Consider the following 19,841-nt stretch of genomic DNA (forward strand, 5'->3'; position numbering starts at 1 on the left):
CCGAGCCCAGTGAGGTGGGTTGTCCCATCTGTCGACGGAGCTCCATTGGAATTATCCAAAGAGCTCCTTTTGGACGCTGTGCTCGCCATTGCGCGTTATTCTCTGGAGGCTTTGCAGCCTCCCTGGCTCGAGAAGTCCACCGCATTTATATACCGTCGTCCAAGAATCGGAGCCATCTCAAGAGAGATGCTCCGACTTAGACAACGGAGATAACATCGCATCCTCATCGTCAGATTACGAACCGGAGTCGGAGGCTCCACGACGCTCCGACTCCGATCGTCGCCGCTGCTGGCCGTTCACTTATTAGGACGGCGCCCCAGACACCGGATGCACTTTCAACCTCCTACTCCTGATTCTCGTCTTCCTAACTCCGGAACCAGATTGCTGTGTCCAAAATGGTGCGCGCATGCACAAACTGTGTCCGTGCCAAAGCCAGGTGTTCCGTCACGCACGGAGAAAAATGCGAGAGGTAAAGCCCACTCAATAGTCTGCCTGTGCACCGTTAATAAGGCAGGTGTCATCGCATGAATAAAGACTGCCACCCATCGCCTCCAGTCCGTAAGCGACGAGCCGTCAAGAAGCAGCCCCGAAGTAACGCCAGGGTCGAGGAGCTCGAGGAGAAGTTCAACCAACTCGTCGTCCTGCTGCAATCGACGTCGACTACCTATACCTCCTCTGGGGGCTCGACGGCAGCAGAATCAGATCGCGGTAGCACTGCTGCGCCAGTACCTCCTGCGGTAGAATCTACCTCTCGCGACTTGCTTCTCCCCGCTGAACTTGAGCCGAGTATCTCGGACTCGGAGAGATATCTCGATCGCTTCCGGAGCGAGATAGTGGCCAATCTCCCGTTTCTGGTTTTGTCGCCGTCCATCACGGCCCGGCAGCTTCGCCAGGAGCGCCCACTACTCTGGCTCAGCATCATCACTGTGGCCTGTACACGGCCGGCGCAGCAGAGAGCATTATCCAAGGAGGTGCGCGCAGTCTTCGGACGGGAGGCTTTCGTCGAGGGAACGAGGGACCTTGATTTTCTCTGCGCAGTACTGGTTTACGCCGCGTGGTAGGACCCAATACCTGTATACCTTCATCTCCAAAACCGCAGACTAACGCTCGACACTGCAGGGACAAATGGTTTGCCTTCGACAAGTGCATCACAACCAGCCTCGTCCACCTCGCAATTTCCATCCTGTACGAGCTGGGCCTTGACAAGCCGCCCTGCCAGGACCCCGGCCTCATCGCCTTCTACGACCTCAAAGAGCGCAAGAAGCCCGCACGGCTTCTGCGCCCTCCGACTCTCGAAGAGCGACGCCTTGTCCTTGGCTGTTTCCTCGTTAGTACGGTGTAAGTCCCCTCAGGACCTACCCAGCCTTATCTTATACCCCCACCTCGTCAACTAAAAATACCCCCCCCTGGTAGATCATCAATCCAAGGCAAAGGCGAAAGCCTAAAATGGACACCATACTTCGACCAGTGCGTTCGAGCCCTCGAAGAGAAACACGAACACGCCTCCGACCTCCTCCTCACGCACCTGGCCAAGCTGCGCCTGATCTCCGAGCACGCAGCCGAGTATCTCGCGTCAACAGAGTACACAGATCCCACGCTGCGCGCGGACGCCTCGGTCTTCCTCAAATCCCTGCACGCCCAGCTCCGAACCGTCAAGTCCACCATCCCGCCGGAATTGCGACGAAACAAGATCCTCCTTCTCGAGCTGCACAATATGGAGTCGACGATCCACCAGGTCGGATTCCTCCCGGTGGCCGTGTCCGTCGCGAACTCAGGGAACACGGGCGCCAGCAGCCAGGCTCCGGCTCAGGCTGCATGTATGCACGCCTGCATGCAATCCGCAAAGGACACCCTCGACACCTTCTTAACGATCCCGCCCGCCGAGTACGTCGGTTTCACCGCGCTCGTGCACACGAACATGATGCGCGCCTTTATCACGCTGTACCGCCTGGCGATCTACGAGCATCCGGCGTGGGATGCGGCGGTCTTGCACGAGAACGTTGATGTCTCGTGGGCGCTGGGCGAGACGAGTCGGCGGTTTGCGATGGTTAAGGATGTTGCTGGATTACAGATGGGCGACGGCGAGCAGGCGAGTACGTTTGATATAATGGCGGGGATGGTTGCGAAGATGAAGAGGTCCTGGGATGCGATGGTTGCGGCGGCGGAGGAGGACCGCATGGCTGGGGTGGATTCCTTTGGGTTGGATTTTATGGAGTTGTGGGATTGGCCGTCGTAGGGGTAAATTGATTGATTATTTGATCTTAGATACAATTATGTCCCTATAGCCCCTCTAGCATGCCACTACGAGTAGTCGTCTCTCCGTACACCACCACTATTATCCTCCGACCCCCGACCTCCCATGCTGGGAGTCGCACCAGATTACCTGCCAAGGTAAGGCAGGCTTTCCTTGCCTTCTGCGGCATACATCAAACGGTACTGCCTCCGCGCGCGCATCCGCCGATACAATACGGACAACCGGCAAACTAAAGTCGGCTATCTGACTCCAATCGGGGGGATAGAGTCGGGTTGGCAGGTAAGACGCTCACGCTCCCTATGGGAGCCGGAGCTGAGCCTTACCGGCCTTCCTGCTCGCCTCGAGCGCACCGGCCAGGCCGAACTGCGACGGAACACCGTTAATGCGGTGGGTCGAGTTCAGGTTCTTCACGACGACCATCTGGTAGCATGTTGCGGAGCCCTGGCGAGAGGCGATAACGGACCAGGCAAGGAAGAGTTCCCAAATCTATGATGTTCGGGTTAAATACCACAGATTAGAGAATAGACCATAGCGGACACTCACCCTGTACCATCTATTCCCATACTTTGCCTGGATTGCTTCAACATTCCCAACCCAGTTCCGGTACCATCTCCAGAGGGTTCCAGAGTAATGTACGCCGACAGTATCGATTCTATCTTCTGTCAGCGATCTCCCACGGAAGAGGAAGCAAGTGGCTCACCCTTTAACCTCAAATCCGGCCTTCTCCAAAGACCTAATATAACACCACAGCGGTGTCGACGCGTCCGCACCGCGGAAGATATACTTGTTCAAATACAATCCCCAAACAAAATCCTCGTACTGCCAGGCCTGGCGCAGCCCCGAAAGCTGAACGTACATTGCCCCGTCGTCGTTTAGCATATCGTAGCACTGGCGGAAGAACGTCGTGAGTTTTCGGATCCCCACGTGCTCGCCCATCTCCAGCTGCGTGATCTTGTCGTACCGCGTGCGCGGGATATCGCGGTAGTCCATACACACAATGCGGCTCTGGGATTCGGGAATTCCGGCCTTGCGGAGCGCATCGTTGCCCCACGCTGTTTGGTTCTCTGCGATTGTGAGACCGGTGACTTTGGCGCCATAGTTCATACTCGCGAATTTTGCGAGCGTTCCCCATCCGCATCCGATGTCAAGCATGGTCTCGCCCTCCTTGAGACCGATCTTCTCGCAGACAATAGCCATCTTGTTGTCCTGTAATTCCTCAAGGGTTTCCTCGCGGCTTGGGTCGGAGATGACTCCCGAGGTGTATATCATGCGGGGACCAAGGAACCAGGCGTAGTGGTCGTTGCCGCGGTCGTAGTTCGGTCGGATCTGTTCTTCATCCTGCGCCTTGGTGTGGAAGATGACGTCGATGAAGAAGGTAAAGATGATAAACTTGAAGAGATCCCAGGTGAACGCGAAACTGGCCCAGTCGTGTCGATATTCCAAAACATCGAGCACGTCGCCGTTGAAATCGACGTGTCCATCCAGGTACATTTCCGCGAAGGTCTGCATGGGAATTTTGGTCTTCCCGTGCCATTTTGCACGGTCGCTTTCGCGTTTAAAGGTCACATAGTGCTCGATGGGGCGGCCAGGGAGTTTGACCTTGTTGTTGGTGCGGGGGCTGAAGGTGGAAGTGTAGGTCCAGACAACGACTAAGATCGGCAGGAGCAAAAGGATGGTCAGGAACACGAACGTTTTCACTCCACCGCCCAGCAGAAAGGTCAGGAGAGCTGGGAGGCCGACGAGCGCGCCCGCGACCGGGAGGTTGGGAAAGCTCTCATTTCCAGCACCGTCAGCAGCCAACGGGGGGTTATTGATGGCTGCAGACTGGAGATTATTTTTAGCAAGCCTGACATGGCACGACAGGACTCCAGCGAGGCCTCCAGCGACAGGGACTCACATTGGTCAGGGCGATTCCGCAGTCCTCGCCGGTTCCGAATTCCGACGGCTTCGCGGCTGGAGTCTTGATGAACTCGATGTCGCCGGGGAGCTCGGTCTCCTTGAATCCTTTCCCGGCCATGATGTAATCCGACACGCTTCCTCTGTTGGTGGTGAGGGACGAGGAATGAGAAGAGGGGAGCGTTGAGGACAAAAGACCCCAACCCGGCGGTCGTCCCGTGCACGTGTTTGCCAAGCCGATAAACGCTGCGGCCTGGGGCAGGAGTCCGGTGCCAGGCAGAATATGTTCCAATGTTGGAACTGACGCATTCTCAATTGGTATATTAATTATAAGGGGTCAACTGACTACGGAATCAGCAACCAACTGCGAAGCCACTGGCACATGCGGAAACCGCTCCCGAATCAACTCCAACTTCTCCACCAAAATCGTCTTCGAGATCTGTTGCAGATTGCGAAACGAGAAAATCACATTCTTCATGAACACAATGTCGTCGATCCGGCTCGTCGTCTCCTCCAGCGTCACTGCGGGCCCATGGATCACTACGTCCGCGATCGTATTGATGATCTCGAGCAACTTGCTCAGAATCGACGACCCGTGGATCTGGACCGTGTTTTGCGAGATTTTGGTCAGGAATTGGCGGAGTTGGTTGGATAGTCGGAGGGGCATTTCAAGTGAAAGGGAGGGACAGGAAGCGTTGGAGGATAAGAGGCAGTTCGACATGGCCATTTGCCAGAGTAATGTGCGCATCCACTGTCGCGTGACGACGAGATCCGCTTGCTGCATGTCGGTTAAGAGGGAGACCTCAAGCTCCCAGAGTTCGTCTGCTAGCTCACGGTGCTTCTGCTCGACCCAGGCGACGGTGACGTGGCTGCGGTCGCCAATCCAGAGGCTGATGAAGGTTGGCTCCAGCAGGAGGAATGTCTTGATAACCTGGATCCAGCCCTGGGTGATATATGGTCCCAGGGCTGGATCTTCGTCGGGAAATTCGGTGTATGGTGATAATGTGGGCGGAGAAAAGTGCAGGATCGACATGAATCGTTCGTGGATGAAGCAGAGCCAGTAGAGGCGCTGGCGCCGTGAGCGTTCGGGGAGGTCAAGAGCCGCCATAACGGCCTTGTCATCTATGCGGAGCAGGTGCAGCATGCTGATTGCTTCGCGGAGGTAGAAGAAGCCCAGGTCGTACTGTCCGAGGCTCATGTAGCACATCTGGATATAGACAGAGGTCACTGTGCGAAGGATAGACGGGCGGACACCCGGGAGAAGGGGTGTGCGCAACTCGATCGCTCGCCGTGTGAGCTCCTGGATTTGCTCTGACACATGAGATGCCTTGACGTTCGACTGCGTGAGGTCGATTGTCACCCCGGTAAACGCGTGGACGAAGGCGGCACGATCCCTGTCGGTGTCCATCTTGGATATGGAGTCCTGGATCTCGTCGCTAGTGATGATCGGGTTGAATGGATACACACAGAGCATGTATTTCGGGATGAGACTGTGGAGGTAGGTGGTTGACAAGGGCACGGACAAGTCCGGGGGAGAGGCGGGTCCGGCCCCTGGTATGCTACGATCGATCGCTCCGTTTTTCTGTGAGGAAGACTTGTACTCTGAGATATGCGTGCCTCGCCGAACGGCATTCTTGCGTGATCGGGCGCCCCTGTTGTAGGTGTACGTACAGCGCAGGTCCAGATGCTCACACTGTTGACAGCGCTGTTGGCCGTTGCACCGGACTTTACGCCGCCTACACGGGTCGCAGGCTTTGAAACCGTTGTATCTGGGGGGGCGCGACTGATCCATCGTCCTTGTTGCAGCTGAGACAAGAGGTTCTCGCCCGGCCCTGGGATGGAGAGAGAGGACTCGGGACTTTGGAAATCTTGGAAACCCCACAAACTGGGCACTCGACCTGGAGGTGCCGGTGCCGAGATTACGGAGACACGCTATGCTTCTTTGGGATGGCTTGATTCAGATGAAACTACGCTAGCTGCTTCTAGAAGGATGCCTCGTAAATCCGGCCCTCCCACGGCTGCAGGTTTGCGTCACCAGCACTCGCTTCCTCTCCAACGCTGCTGATCAGCAGCTCCCAGCCTCGCCCTTCGACCTGCTCGACCTTCTGCGGGGTATCAGAAAAGTTCAACGCCACCAACACGGATTTGCCACCCGATTTCTTCATGTAGCTGAAGACCTCCCCGTTCTGCTCATCCAGCAGCTCGAAAATGCCAAACACGAACAGATCCGCATACTCCTTCCGCAGGCGCAACATCTTCTTCCAGAATGACAGGACCGAGCTTGAGTTATCATTCTGTGCTTGCACGTTTATCTCCGTGTGATTGTCGTGAGCCCGCATCCAAGGCTTCGCTGACGGGGGCGAGAACCCAGCATTGGGCTCTGCACTCCACTGCATCGGTAGCCGAGAATGGTCTCTGGCGAGATGCTGCATTGCCTGAAGGGCTTCCTTCAGCTTGTCGGGATCATTGTTGCTCATTTCCCGTACCATATGGTAGTAATTGGTACTGTCGACGTCCTTGTACTCCTCGACGCCCCATTCTTCCGGAGCGTTGACCATGCCGATCTCCTGGCCCTGGTAAACAAACTGCGTCCCCGACAGCGTGCACTGGAAGATGGCAAGCATCTTTGCAGACGCATCGCGCGCCTCCGGGGTCTTGTCGGACCCAAAGCGGGAGACCGACCGGGCCTGGTCGTGGTTCTCCATGAACACCGTGGTCCAGCCGTCGGTGCCATTGAGGATGTTCTGTGTCCGCTGAATTGCGGTTTTCATCTCGGGGAGCGCCCAGTTTCGCTTGCCAGTGAGGAATTTGTAGTCCTTGCCCATGCCGAGATCCACGACGTCGAAGGAGAACACCATGTTGAGCTCCTTCTTGGCTGCGGAGACGTAGCGTAACACGCCCTCCATGGTTGGCGTCTGAGCTAGCTCGCCGACTGTCATGGCGTCGTACTTTTCAAGGACCTCGTTCATCTCTCTTATATACTCGTGAATTCGGGGGCCGTTGCAGAACAACGAGAATGCAACCTGCGTTTCTGACTCTGGGCTCAGCACCGGAGCATCAGGATACGCCGGATCCTTGCTATACATGTTGACCGTGTCGACACGGAAGCCGTCCACGCCCTTGTTCAACCAGAATTCCATAACGTCCTTGTGCACGGTCTTCCGGACGTCTGGATTCTCCCAGTTGAGATCCGGCTGCTCGACGCAGAACAGGTGAAGATAGTACTCTTCTGTGGTCTCATCCCACTCCCAGGCACTGCCCCCGAATATCGCGCGCCAGTTGTTTGGCGGACAGCGCTTCCCATTTGCATCGTACTTGGCCGGCCTCCAAATGTACCAGTCGCGCTTTGCGCTGGTTTTGGACGACCTCGACTCCTTGAACCACGCATGTTCATGCGAAGTGTGGTTCACGACGAGGTCGAGGATAATTCGCAACCCTTTCGCGTGACAGGCGTCGATCAGGGTCTGCATATCCTCCACTGTACCGTAGGGAGCGTACACCTTCTGATAGTCGGAGATGTCATAGCCCATGTCGTACTGCGGACTATCGTACATCGGACAGATCCAGATGGCGTCGACACCTAGACTGGCGATGTAGTCCAGTTCTGAGAGGATGCCGTTGAGATCGCCGATACCGTCGCCATTGGAGTCCTTGAAGCTGGCCGGGTAGATCTGGTAGATGATGGAGTTCTTCCACCATTTCTCTGCGGGAGCGGATGCCATGATGGAGCTCGGGAGGAATTGGAAGATGCTCGTTTCACAACCGGGAACTCCATGAGAGGCATATAAATACATCTCATGGCTATCAGAGAAACTGCACGTGGCCAGTCGGTATGCACGGGTTTCTCCGATTTGCTCAAAGTCGGACCGATCGACGCTCCTCGGGCGGCATTAGCGTGGGAAATGCCCATTTCTCGGTCCGACTTTGAGCCAGTAAACACTCAAGATTTCCCTCGTTGGTCGGAAAAACATTTGTGACTCCGCAAAAAATCCGGGGAATGTCAGGGGCCCCTCTGAACACGAGCAGCTTCTCCTCACACCCCAGCGCCCAGGCCTTCCCCGGCTGACCATCGGTTTGTATATAAAAAGCGCTGTAATCCCTTCGATGCCGATCCCTTAATGGCTTTCTCCTTATGAATCCCCACTGCCATTGACGAACTCGATGGAGCCCGAAAAGTCAGCGAATATTGAACACGTCGAGACGCACGGCACAATCCCTGCGCCCGGCCATGCTGAAGTCGTCGTTAGCACCGAGGCCCAGGCGGCACTCGACAAGGAAGCCACGATGCCCGCCCTGCAAGCGTTCAAGGTCTATCGCAAGGCCGTCGCCTGGTCCATCTTGATGTCGTGTGCCATCATCATGGAGGGCTACGACGTCGTCCTCATCGGCTCGTTCTTCGCGTACCCCCAGTTCAACGAGAAATACGGCCACCTCATGTCCGACGGCAGCTACGGTCTCGATGCGAAGTGGCAGGCGGCCATGACGAACGCCATGAGTTGCGGTCAGATTATTGGTGTTTTCCTCAACGGTATCATCTCGGAGCGCTTCGGGTATCGCCGTACCCTCATGGGCTGTCTCGGCACTACCATCGGCTTCGTCTTTATTCTGTTCTTCGCGCCAAACGTCCAAACCCTAGTCGTCGGCGAGCTGCTCATGGGTGTTCCACTGGGCGTCTACCAAACTTTAACAGTCACATATGCGACAGAAGTCTGCCCCGTCGCCATCCGCGCATATCTAACAACCTACGTCAACCTCTGCTGGGTCCTTGGCCAACTTATTGCCTCGGGTGTTCTGAAGGGCCTCCAAACCCGCACCGACCAATGGGCCTACCGCATCCCCTTCGCAATCCAATGGGCCTGGCCCGTCCCCATCTTCGTCGCCGTCTGGTTCGCCCCGGAGAGTCCCTGGTGGCTCGTCCGGCAGGACCGGCGCGAGGACGCAGTCAAGTCGCTGAACCGTCTGACGACCGCCACCATAGCATCAGCAGATGTCCCCTCTGCCGACGAAACCGTCGCCATGATCGCATACACCAACGCCCTCGAGAAACAAATCGAGACGGGAACCTCCTACCTCGACTGCTTCCGCAGCGTTGACCTGCGCCGCACCGAAATCGCCTGCGCTGTCTGGGCCGCGCAGAGCCTCTGCGGCTCCGGGCTAATGGGGTATAGCACGGTATTCTACCAGCGCGCGGGGCTGGCAGTCTCGCAATCATTCACCATGTCCCTCGTGCAATATGCTATTGGCGTCGTGGGCACCTTCGCCTCCTGGACAATGATGACCTACTTCGGGCGACGAACCCTCTACGTCTGTGGCCTCGCAGCGCTAGCAGCCATCCTCTTTGTCATTGGCTTTGTCTCCATCCCACCCGCCAGCACGTCCCTCTCCTGGGTCACGGGCTCCATGCTCCTAGTCTACACATTCATCTACGACTCGACCGTCGGCCCCGTCTGTTTCTCGCTCGTCGCCGAGATGCCTTCCTCGCGGCTGCGCACGAAGACGGTCGTGCTGGCCCGGAACGTATATAACGTTCTCAACCTGGTCACGGGGATCATCATCCCGTACATGCTGAACGTGGACGCGTGGAACTGGCGTGGTAAATCCGGGTTTTTCTGGGGATCGCTGTGTGTTTGCTGTCTTGTGTGGTCGTTTTTCCGGCTTCCTGAGCCGAAGGGACGGTCGTATGCGGAGCTGGATGTGCTTTTTGAGAGGCGGGTTAAGACGAGGGAGTTCCGGAAGGCGGATACGGGGTTGTTGGATGTTGGCAGGGATCTTAAGAATGATGTCTGAGTTGACTACTGGTCGTAAGCTGTTTGCTTTGTTGTCGCGTTACCGTGGGTGTAGCCGCAGCCCTTGTATCCTTGTATTATGATCTAGCTATGCTGTCCGTCACTCTGAATAGTGTATCTTCAATACCTCCCTTGTGGCTGGTGTAGGTCAAAGTATGTCCAGTAGTCCTGGCTGACTTATTGCTCGACGGCGTATTCGGACTCGGCGTCGCTATCCACTGCTTCTCCTTTAGTTTATTGTCAGGCAGCATAGAGTGCAGGACTTGGGGTATTGGAAACATGAAGCGATCCACGTGGGAGCTCGGATGCAGGATTTCCACAATATATATCGCAGAAGCAATAATAAAATATCTCCAGCTGACGCGACTATCTGCAGGGATCGGCGTCTCTCCCACGTAACGGTTTCCTTGGCGAAGCGGCACTTGCCTTGTACTCTGTATATGAATGTATCGAAGGGCCTCTTTGGAAGAAAGCGGCAAAGAAGAAGAAGAAGGGGTATTTGTTCTATTGCACTAATGGAACCCGCCTCGGGAATAGCCGGGTCCCCGCTCCGGGCCTTGCCGTTCCACCAGTATATTCTCAGATTGTTACTCTCCTACGGAGGGCGATATTTCAGTTTATCATGGTATAATATGAAAGGTTGGGGATGATGTACGCCTTCCGTGCGTCTCTATTCTAATGAGAGCGTGCGCCTGATTGATACACGCTGATGCCGACACAATCCCATCATCTCCCCTCCCACCCCAATATAATTCCGTCCATTCTATCCGACGGAAAAGGCCACACTCTAAGATGCAAAATGCCGTCTATTCTCTATGACACAAGGCCTCTCTCTCCCTCGCGAATATATATGCATTTGCCGTGTATTCATGCCTGTCCCTGGCGCGGGTTCGGGTTCGGGCCGCTGCTTGCGTCGTTCTTCTTGAAAGGAGCGGAGGGAAGGTTCAGCTGACGTAGGACGCGCAGGTGTTCAGTTTTCAGAGCTTTGAACTCCTCGTCGAGTTGGTTGTGCCATGGGTAAAGGACGAAGACCTGGAAGGCCAGGGCGGAGGAAGCGACAGCGAAGTTGACGAGGGAGATTCCGCGTGTGATGAGCATGCTGAATTGGGGTCTGAACGAGTGTGTTAACTGTGTTAACTTGTAGAGTCAGTATGCTGGTAGAATGGCGGGGGATCTCAGCTCGGCAAAGGGGGTCTTACTGAGAGAAAGAGTGGTACTCAAGGCTTGGTCTTTTCGTACGCTCCGGAGGCGTCTTCCGCACAACACAGAGGAAGAATCTCCAACCCAAGGGAAACTTTTGAAGTCGAAGAGCCACGCAGCCGCCGGCATGAGGCATAAAACTGGCCTTGTTCGGCGATTGTTCGTATCTGTCGGGTCCGACGGTCAATCGGCTGTGGGTCTCGTCTGCTATTGGAGGACTAATGACAACCTCGGCAGTCCGCACGCTAAAGGCGCCTTGCAGCTGAAGAAATTCGAGCCGCTGAGCAATAAGACAGTGAGCAAAATAAAAGCAGGCAGCTTAATAACTACTTAAATGCGGCGAAGTTATGTTCGGGTTTAGTATGCTCAAGTCCTAGCCGTCGTGAGATGGTGATATCATCCTTCGTTACGCAGAGAACGCATATTGGCTAATCGAGAGCTGGCCTTTGGCCCAAGCAGATCATTGAACCTCGCTATGGGGTGTCAATCGAATGAAAATCAGTCCCAAGATAATTTTGCTGGCGGATTGCGGGTATTAACTCCATACATCACTTCATAATAACCTGGTGGAGAAATCGTCGAGAATTGAGTGAATGGGGAGCTCGACAGGAGAACCCTAACAAGCTTAAATGGATGGCTTTGTCGAGTAGCTCGCTCTAGTAATGAGAAAGCTAGGATGATTGGGTCAGGTTGCTCTATATACCCTTCCGGAGTGCATGTAGCATGAAATTGTCTTGTGAAGCCTCATTTTCCCGTTTAACCCTCGACAGTTCGATTAAAGTTGAAAGCCGAAGTCGTAATTCGGGGTCTAGTCATGAGCAGTGCGCAATCCCGTCACAAGGAGTCTGAGCCGCAGATATCCAAGGTGACATCAACACCACGGTCATGCCTCTCGGCGAGGTCTAATTAAGAATGTTCCGCGCCATGGTTATAAGAACCTAAGGGAATGGCCCCTATACACATGAAGGCTGGAAATCAATAACCATGGTTTGGCTCGGTTAACATGAGGACTTGAGTGTGGTGTTACAAAGAATTTCTCTGGTAAGGTTATCATAACAACATAGACTCGACCAGTGGGAACAAAGAGTACTCGTCATCTTATAGGTCATCGCCAATGGTCGTCCGTAGGTATAAACTGTTTCTATGTCGCGCAAAATCCATACGCATTCAATCCGCTCTTCTGTGCATAAGCGTATTGAGGAGACGAAACAACTCATAAAACAATGCAGCTACTGGCCACTATTCTATTCCTCTGCGGGCTGCCTCTAGTCCATGCCCAATATCCTCCCCCTGGGCCTCCCCAAAGCCCTTCACAACCACCCCGACCCCCATCCCCACCCCCCAGACCTCCAACAACGTTGACCACCACAACGTCTGCTCCAGAAACAACGACATCCGCTCCGGCAACGACCTCTTCGCCAGGAACTACCTCTGCTCCCGGGACCACCACAATATCTACACCAGGAACCACGATATCTTCACCGGGTACCACCACTACTGCTCCAGGGACCACAGTCACTTCACCAGGAACTACCACAATCTCTACACCAACAACCACAGTCCCTCCTGCAAATACCACGATCACTCCTCCAAAAACCACAGTGACTGCTCCAGGCACAACTGTCACTTCACCGGGAAACACCACAGTCACTTTGCCAACAACCACAGTCTCTCCTACGAATACCACGATCACTCCTCCAAAAACCACAGTTACTGCGCCAGGAACTACTGTCACTGCTCCGGGAAGCACAGTCGTTGCACCAGGGACTACAATAACCGTCCCAGGGACCACGACAGTTACTCTTCCGGGGACCACCACAATCATCGCGCCAGGAACCACATTTACCGCACCAGGGCCTATAGTCACCGTTCCAGGACCCACTACAATCACAGTCCCCGGAACTACCACCACAATCACCGCTCCCGGAACCACAGTCACTGCCCCGGGAACCCCGACATCACCCGCATGCCCCGTCCAAACAGTCGCCGTGGGGCATCACGGGCTCACCTTCACCCCGGAAGTGCTCACCGTGGCGCCAGGATGCCAGGTGGAGTTTCACTTCTATCCAATGAACCACTCGGTGGTTCAGGCTTCATTCGATAACCCGTGCCACCCGCTGAGCGACACAGCGGTTTATAGCGGATTTGTCCCTGTTTCAAGTGGCGAATCGGTGAGTCTGCCCCTGCCCGCATCCTCGTGGGAATGAAAAGTAAAATAGGACCGACTGACCTGACTTCTGCTGTAGTCGGTCGTGTTTACCGTGACCGTCAACGATACCAAGCCCTTCTGGTTCTACTGTGCGCAGGTCGGCCATTGTCAGGCTGGGATGGTGGGGGTTATTAATCCTCCGTGAGTCCCCACTGTAATATAGTAACCTCACTCGGTCTAATCCTTTTCGACAGGGTCGATAGTCCGAATACGCTAGCTGCGTTTGCTTCAGCTGCCTGCAGGACAAAGGACAGTTCGGTGCCAGCCAACATCAACGGGGGGGTTTTCTCGAATAGAAGAATGGCCTAAACCACCTGGATGAGCCCCCAAGTCGCCGAGAGTGGGCCGGTGGGCAGTACTAGCCCGAAGCGCAGAGATGGTGTCCCAACCCAGTGACTTGGGGCGACTCAAAAAATGGATTTCACCCTATCGTTCTTGGTGGTCGTATGCATGATAATGTAGCATTCCAAAACCTGCTGTGAAAATCATTATGTGTAGTGCATCAAATTGGAAAGACATTCAACCAGTATTTTTGCTACGTATTTCTATCGGCATTGAGCACAGCAGAAGCATGATGTGAATTGTTGGAGATATTATTTCCAATCTCGATCTCAGGTTGCGGCCAGCCCTAGAAGACGCCCGCGAGCACGCTGAGCCTGCGAAAGAACAATCATAGCTCCCGGATACGTCTGCAGTAAACCATGGCTCGCATCCTCGCCGGTTCATCAAAGAACTTGGTTCGCTAAGAGACATATTGGCTGGAATGTGGTACGCTTGTTGATGTATCTGTCTTGCGATGGTAGAACGTTCAAACCAGCGTACACGACGGGACGATTATATCTGATTTTGATGATTTCAAGCAGTCACAACCAATAACACACAAGAAAGGTCATGCCAGAACACCAAGCGGATCCCACCTGGGCAATACCTTCGGTGACTGACGTAGAATATCTCGCACCTCCTTCGAAACGAAATTGAAGTCTACAACGGCCTGGAATGTATACTCGTCCATCCAGCGGTCTGTCATAACATACCAACCCTTGTCCCCAGAACCCTCGCCCCAAGAATTCTCGACGCGCCATCGGACAGGGTGACCATTTTCGATGTGTACCGCTGTAATGACCATGGCGTGCGTCATCGCTGATTCCCCGCTCGCAAGGCGCTCTGCCTTGTTCAGCCCAAGCGTGACATTAAATCCGAGGGAGAGGTCGACAACGTCAGGATCCATGACTCCGGAAACGCGATCGGAGAATTTCCCAACGTCACAGCCGAAGAACACAGGGTGTCCGGCTTTGAGCATCGATATCACGGCGTTCTTCAGGATCTGGGGCGGGAGTCAGAGAATAGACTCGAACAATCGATCATGGGCGGGCGACTAACCTTCATTTCTACATTGACGTACGTGAGCGGCTGACCCTCTTTCACGTTTCCCAATTTGTCTACGGTCAGAAGACGGTGATATTCGTTCCTGGGATCGTTAACGAGGCTATAGAGCCTCGTCGGAGACACCTTGCTGTTCGACGACTGGGAGAATGCCTGTCTGCCGAATTCTAAAGGAGTCTGTCGAATCTCCCGTGCCTTTCCCTCGGCGTTGTTATACTGCCACACGAAGGGCTCATCCGGATTGGGTGGAGGGCCGAGTAAGAGTGTGACGAGAGAGTGGATCTCCTTCAAGAAGTTTTCCTTCGATTCCGCAAGTTGAGCTCTATCCTTCGGATGCGGGCTACGGGCAAGCTTGCGGAGAACGAAGGCATGCTCGCGTAGCTTTGCAGTCAGCAGCCAGTTCATCTTGCTGCTGTTCTGCGCGTTGAAATTGTCCGGGTAGACATCGTGCGGCACTAAACCATACTTCTTTACCAAATTCGCGACCATATCCCATTGCCCACCGTCGGTAACGGGGTCTTCGAGGAGTTTCTGCACCAAGCGACTGGATACGTCCTCGTCCGCGGTCTCGATAATCGTCTCGAAGAACCAGTTCGCCTTCTCGATTTTGTCCCAGTAGAAAAGGTATGCCTGGCTGAGCTCGAAGTCGGACAGGCCGTAAGCCTTGATGATCGGAACGCGGAATATGTTGGTGGAGGCGAAGAGCCAGCATCGCCCTGAGGATCGTTGGTTCGTGATCGGCGATCCTTCAATCGGAATCTTGAGGCTGAAGATCTGGGTGTCAGATTGGATGGCTGATCTGTTGGCGAGGACGTCGGTGTAAGAGGCGCTGGCTAGGCTGGAGATCGCGAGACGATTCTGTGGTTGGTCAGATTACGAAATTTTGAAAGAAAAAGGAAACCGAACGAACCTTGGGATCACCCAGCAGCGTCTCGTTCCAATCCTGCAAGCGTCGCAGCGACACCGTTGGCTCCGGCTCTTCGGCTTGGTACGGCGGCGCTGGTAGATTCAGCAACACCCCTCACTAGATCCTATCCGAGCCCAGTGGGGAAGGAAGAATCACGTACGCGACTCAGTCTCATGTTTCTCGATGCGGCGATCGGCCGGTGATGGGTCGGTAGTATTGCGTTTCGCTCGAGCGGACTTTTCATCCAGGGGACGCACGGGCTGCGAATAGCTCGTACCCATCGTGGTTGCACGAAGAGCGGTCGCTTCAGTTGTCTGAGTGTGGTTTGGGGAGATGAGGAGAAGAGGGATGAGAGAGAACAGAGAGAAGAGAGAAGAGCGGGGTTGTGAGGACCCGGGAAGGCGCGTGACACCCACCAGGAGAAACCTCGCACGCAATGCTTATCTGAGTGCTATCTACATCCCAGGATTGTTACACTACCAGCGCGATAAATCTGACGCAGTCGAGCCTCGAAGCGTTGATATGTAGTTTGTGAACCCCAGCAAAGCGGGCTCTAGAAGACAATAACCGCAGCATCAGAATTGCAAGTGGCTGATATCATCCCAGCGGGACCGCGAGTCCGAAAGCTTCCTCCATCGTTCGGGTTTCGGATAGGTCTTCAGGGGCAGACCTGGATCTTCGCAGAGGCGTAGGCAAAACCCAATGCGGTTAGCCGGGGATGAGACCGCTGACCTGGTACTCTGCAGTGAGTCAGTCAGCGATATCAGCGGTAATTGTAGAAGCAAGACTAAAAGTAAACATACAACAACCTGTCTCATCATATGTGGCTACTAGTGGTAATAGTAGACCCGTTCCCTTCGCGGGACTCAACAACAAACCACGGCCGGGGGAGGCGGGGATCAGGCTCGTAAACTCCATGGCTAATGACGCAACATGCGCACTCAGCTGTGCAGTGGGCATAAACCTTCTGCAAGATACGTTTGCCGTTCGGTCCGGGGGTGTGCAGCCAGTTCTCGAAGAGCAACTTCTCACAGCAGCCACATGTCCGTCCACAGCATCCACCCCGAGCCGCACAGTCTGACCGCAGGTCATGCCACCGACGAGATCGGCCGTCCTTCTCACAGGCTCCCAAGTAATGCCAATCCAACCACATTAGTGCATTGTTCGGCTCGCGGTAGAACGCGTCAGTCATCTCTCCCTGAATATTGCGTAGCTCGGCGCGGAGTCTGCGCAGATGAAGCCTTTTCTCTTCGTCGGTAGGTGTAGATGCGTCACTTGTATGCATGATGGACGTTGTGGTTGAACGGATATCTGGGTGTAGGTTGTAGATGTAAATTTCTTCACCGTTTTCCGGGCTGAGATACTTGATGCGTTGCCAGACTGCATAGATGTGTCGAAGTTTGTCGAAACGCCAGTTAAGATACTCCCGCGCATGGCTGTAGTACCACCGTGGCAGCAGTCGGATTTTAGTTTGGTTCCACCTCACTTGGGCGAGGAAGATCTGGTTGTCGGTCCACCCGACGGTCCTGAGTATTGCTTCCATCCCGCCCACGGGAGAAGCAAGTTGGTACACAGGCGGTGCAACTGTATGACGGAGAGGCGAATAGAATGAATGAAGTGAGTAGAGTGAATAGAGTGAATAGAATAGATACTTGTTAAAAATGTAGTGGGTAAGGGATGACTGGCACAGTGCTGAGAGCTTGAAGAGGGGCTGGGAAGGAGAAGGAGCGAAGCGGGAAGACAGCGGGGGGACACTGGTGATATATCTGCAGCAGGAATGATTAATATGACTCAGGATTTGCGGGGCGAGTAGGTCATTGGTAGGGAATATGTTGCATAGGAAATGAAATTCTGCCTCGCAGGCTCTGGGTGGTAGGGACTTCGTCCGCCAGAGTTTGCGGAAAAGTGTATCCGCCCCCACCACGGATATATACCACTCCCTCTTCGGAAGCATTCGATAACCGGGAGGACTGAGATGGGGGCAAGTGCAGCCTTGAATTAGATGTATGCCGGCCCGACCACCTCACAATAACAAGAATGTCCCGTCCCCATTAGGGGCGTTGACATATGACCGCACCACAGGCGTGCGTTCTGCTCAGGTTGCCCATTTTCGAACGATGCAGTAGTAAAGTCAGGCTCCTTGGCTGGCATCTACCTTGCTATATAAACGTGCTTCAATTCTGCGATGCCCTGGTTTATCTAAACGTCGTTCATACAAGACTCTAGAGTTTTAGTACAGGGAGAGTAGATGGCCCAACAAGGCACTTTATGCCTTTCACGAAACAATTTTCATCAGTAGAGTTTCAGTACACGGGGAGTAGACAACCGAACAAGGCACTTTATGCCTTTCACTAAACAATTTTCATCAGTTTGAATCATTTCAAGTGGGCAAGAGGATGAGGTTTGGAAAGACAGGAGCAGTGGCTCGGCAAGACAGAGAGGTGTATAGAGAGGAGAGAGAGGAGAGAGGGGAGAGTGAGAATGTTTGTTGGTGTTTTGTGTGTGGAAAAGAATGCTCAAAGCAGCTCGCGCTCGGGTACCTTTTGGAAAAGGCTTTTGGGTTGAGCGTGATATGTGAGCTTCGGGGACCAGTTGTATCCCAGACCACATGATGTAGAGAAGCTTCATGGGCCTTGTTTGTTCCTTTTCTTTGTCTGGAAATCGTGGTTTTATCCACCTTGGGGTCGGAGCTCGAGGTGTTTCCACCCGGGTCACGGCGGCGTTGACTGTCCGACCTGGAGCGAGCTTTCGAGTAATCGCACAGGTTGTTTGTTGCTGTTCATATTTTTTTTCGACGGTTTTTATTTCCCGCTCATCAAGTCTGCACTCGGCTCGGGGGGCGACATACGTCAGAGCCGGATGGGAGAGTCATCAGTATGACTGAGGGTGCCTCAGATTGGAGGATAACGGCTGAAATTTAAGGGTCTTCGGATGAGTGTTCGTCGTTTGGTAGGCGACGCGGAGGCAGGCATATGTCAAAACTCTTTTGCTCGAGATTGGGATCACGAATAATCGCATGGTGGTAGCTCACAGTCATGAAACTGCAGGAATTGTGATCTCCCTCAGGGACAGGAGATGATGCCGGGATCATGGGATGAAGCGCTAACGCACCCTTTTGCTTCCACTTCGATAGGAATACAAAGTGACGATTTCTGGCTCCGGACACATGACTGTCTGTCGTGTAGCAGGAAATCGCACGTCGACTCGCAGGCAGATCGGACCGCTGAGTATAGAGAAACCGATCTCGATTGCTCTCTAACACTTGATTGGGTGTCTCACTTGCCCAGGAATTAAGTTAGCTATTCTATATTGTTTTTATTGCCTATTTTAGTAGTTAGATTACCCCTATTTCTCTTGTATTTAGTGCAGTATCGCTGCTACATTCGATGAATCAGACCTTCATATTCTTTGGATGGTGGACCGAATATTACGTGCGCCACGAAGTTCGACATATTATTATTAATGACGCAGGTAAGGATACGGAAGGATTTTAAAACCTCACCCACCCCAGTCCGATATAATGGTGAGAATTATACCGGCGAAGTTTTCTGTTTCTGAAGGTCTAAGTTCTTCGCAGCGTAATCGTTCGCCAGGACTGAGTCACCAGTCAGATGCATCACAGTAGCATTTTTTGGCCATCATCTCACATTGCCCCAATAGTAGTATCTGCTGCCGGGGAGTTTGCATTAGAAGATGAGTTTAGAAAACTCTATAGTCTTTCGTTGTTCTTGTGTTTCCTGTGTCGGTAGTTAGATGCCTTCCCTTTCCCTTTCCATTTCCGTTTCCTCTGTCTCTCTATCTTTCCATATCTCTTTATTTTTGTTTTGGGTAACCTGTGCCAATATTAGCATCTTGCGGATATTGATATATTCCAAGTAGTACATTTTTCCCCCCTCGCCCAGTCCGCGAAACCCCATCCAACATGGCCAAACTTGCCAAGAACCCTTTGGGTTGCTGCTGAAATCCAGTTCAATCGAGGAGTGGTGTGAGGAGCGGTGTAGGGAGTCTGGCCAGGAGGATCTATTAACAAATGAGGTGTCCTGTAGTTCCTTATTCGCTTTCTTTCAGTCTTGTTTTGTCTGGACCTCTTTTGAATTCTCTTCAATTTGTTCCGCGAGTGGCATTCTGTTCAAAACTGCTTCAATCATTATTGAGAGCGCCAGTAATAAGAGCAGAGGGGGAGGATAACAAATGGATAATAAGCAG

At 53.7% G+C, this 19,841-nt stretch overlaps 8 protein-coding genes across 8 annotated transcripts; 2 read left to right on the forward strand and 6 right to left on the reverse strand.

Annotated features, from left to right (window-relative positions):
• The first annotated feature begins 348 nt into the window (after window positions 1-348).
• On the forward strand, window positions 349-2,249 carry BJX67DRAFT_359092 (Zn(II)2Cys6 transcription factor domain-containing protein). Its single transcript, XM_071029637.1, has 4 exons — window positions 349-469; window positions 515-1,057; window positions 1,120-1,338; window positions 1,414-2,249. The coding sequence occupies exons 1-4, from the start codon at window positions 396-398 to the stop codon at window positions 2,234-2,236; spliced, it is 1,659 nt and encodes a 552-aa protein (XP_070884243.1). The 5' UTR covers window positions 349-395; the 3' UTR covers window positions 2,237-2,249.
• On the reverse strand, window positions 2,250-4,327 carry BJX67DRAFT_359094 (S-adenosyl-L-methionine-dependent methyltransferase). Its single transcript, XM_071029638.1, has 4 exons — window positions 4,152-4,327; window positions 2,955-4,078; window positions 2,798-2,906; window positions 2,250-2,740 (listed from the first exon to the last, which is right to left on the reverse strand). The coding sequence occupies exons 1-4, from the start codon at window positions 4,269-4,271 to the stop codon at window positions 2,552-2,554; spliced, it is 1,542 nt and encodes a 513-aa protein (XP_070884244.1). The 5' UTR covers window positions 4,272-4,327; the 3' UTR covers window positions 2,250-2,551.
• On the reverse strand, window positions 4,328-6,085 carry BJX67DRAFT_359099 (Zn(II)2Cys6 transcription factor). Its single transcript, XM_071029639.1, has one exon. The coding sequence runs from the start codon at window positions 5,940-5,942 to the stop codon at window positions 4,488-4,490; it is 1,455 nt and encodes a 484-aa protein (XP_070884245.1). The 5' UTR covers window positions 5,943-6,085; the 3' UTR covers window positions 4,328-4,487.
• A 47-nt stretch (window positions 6,086-6,132) lies between these two features.
• BJX67DRAFT_383007 (glycoside hydrolase family 13 protein) lies at window positions 6,133-7,872 on the reverse strand (the record flags this gene model as incomplete). The annotated part of the gene is made up of 1 exon (XM_071033348.1): window positions 6,133-7,872. The coding sequence occupies one exon, from the start codon at window positions 7,870-7,872 to the stop codon at window positions 6,133-6,135; it is 1,740 nt and encodes a 579-aa protein (XP_070884246.1).
• Window positions 7,873-8,127: 255 nt separating this feature from the next.
• On the forward strand, window positions 8,128-10,051 carry BJX67DRAFT_186835 (MFS maltose permease MalP). Its single transcript, XM_071025258.1, has one exon. The coding sequence runs from the start codon at window positions 8,312-8,314 to the stop codon at window positions 9,935-9,937; it is 1,626 nt and encodes a 541-aa protein (XP_070884247.1). The 5' UTR covers window positions 8,128-8,311; the 3' UTR covers window positions 9,938-10,051.
• A 752-nt stretch (window positions 10,052-10,803) lies between these two features.
• BJX67DRAFT_383009 (uncharacterized protein) lies at window positions 10,804-11,272 on the reverse strand (the record flags this gene model as incomplete). Its single annotated transcript, XM_071033349.1, has 2 exons — window positions 10,804-11,047; window positions 11,136-11,272. The coding sequence occupies 2 exons, from the start codon at window positions 11,270-11,272 to the stop codon at window positions 10,804-10,806; spliced, it is 381 nt and encodes a 126-aa protein (XP_070884248.1).
• Window positions 11,273-13,803: 2,531 nt separating this feature from the next.
• BJX67DRAFT_359105 (C1 family peptidase) lies at window positions 13,804-16,051 on the reverse strand. The gene is made up of 4 exons (XM_071029640.1): window positions 15,796-16,051; window positions 15,639-15,727; window positions 14,726-15,586; window positions 13,804-14,669 (listed from the first exon to the last, which is right to left on the reverse strand). Exons 1-4 carry the CDS (start codon window positions 15,914-15,916, stop codon window positions 14,235-14,237), a joined length of 1,506 nt encoding a protein of 501 aa, XP_070884249.1. The 5' UTR covers window positions 15,917-16,051; the 3' UTR covers window positions 13,804-14,234.
• A 1-nt stretch (window position 16,052) lies between these two features.
• BJX67DRAFT_359108 (uncharacterized protein) lies at window positions 16,053-17,315 on the reverse strand. The gene is made up of 2 exons (XM_071029641.1): window positions 16,439-17,315; window positions 16,053-16,375 (listed from the first exon to the last, which is right to left on the reverse strand). Exon 1 carries the CDS (start codon window positions 17,176-17,178, stop codon window positions 16,453-16,455), a length of 726 nt encoding a protein of 241 aa, XP_070884250.1. The 5' UTR covers window positions 17,179-17,315; the 3' UTR covers window positions 16,053-16,375; window positions 16,439-16,452.
• Window positions 17,316-19,841: the final 2,526 nt, after the last annotated feature.

Source organism: Aspergillus lucknowensis, assembly GCF_044049455.1.
Source record: "Aspergillus lucknowensis strain CBS 449.75 chromosome Unknown BJX67scaffold_33, whole genome shotgun sequence".
NCBI lineage: Eukaryota > Fungi > Ascomycota > Eurotiomycetes > Eurotiales > Aspergillaceae > Aspergillus > Aspergillus lucknowensis.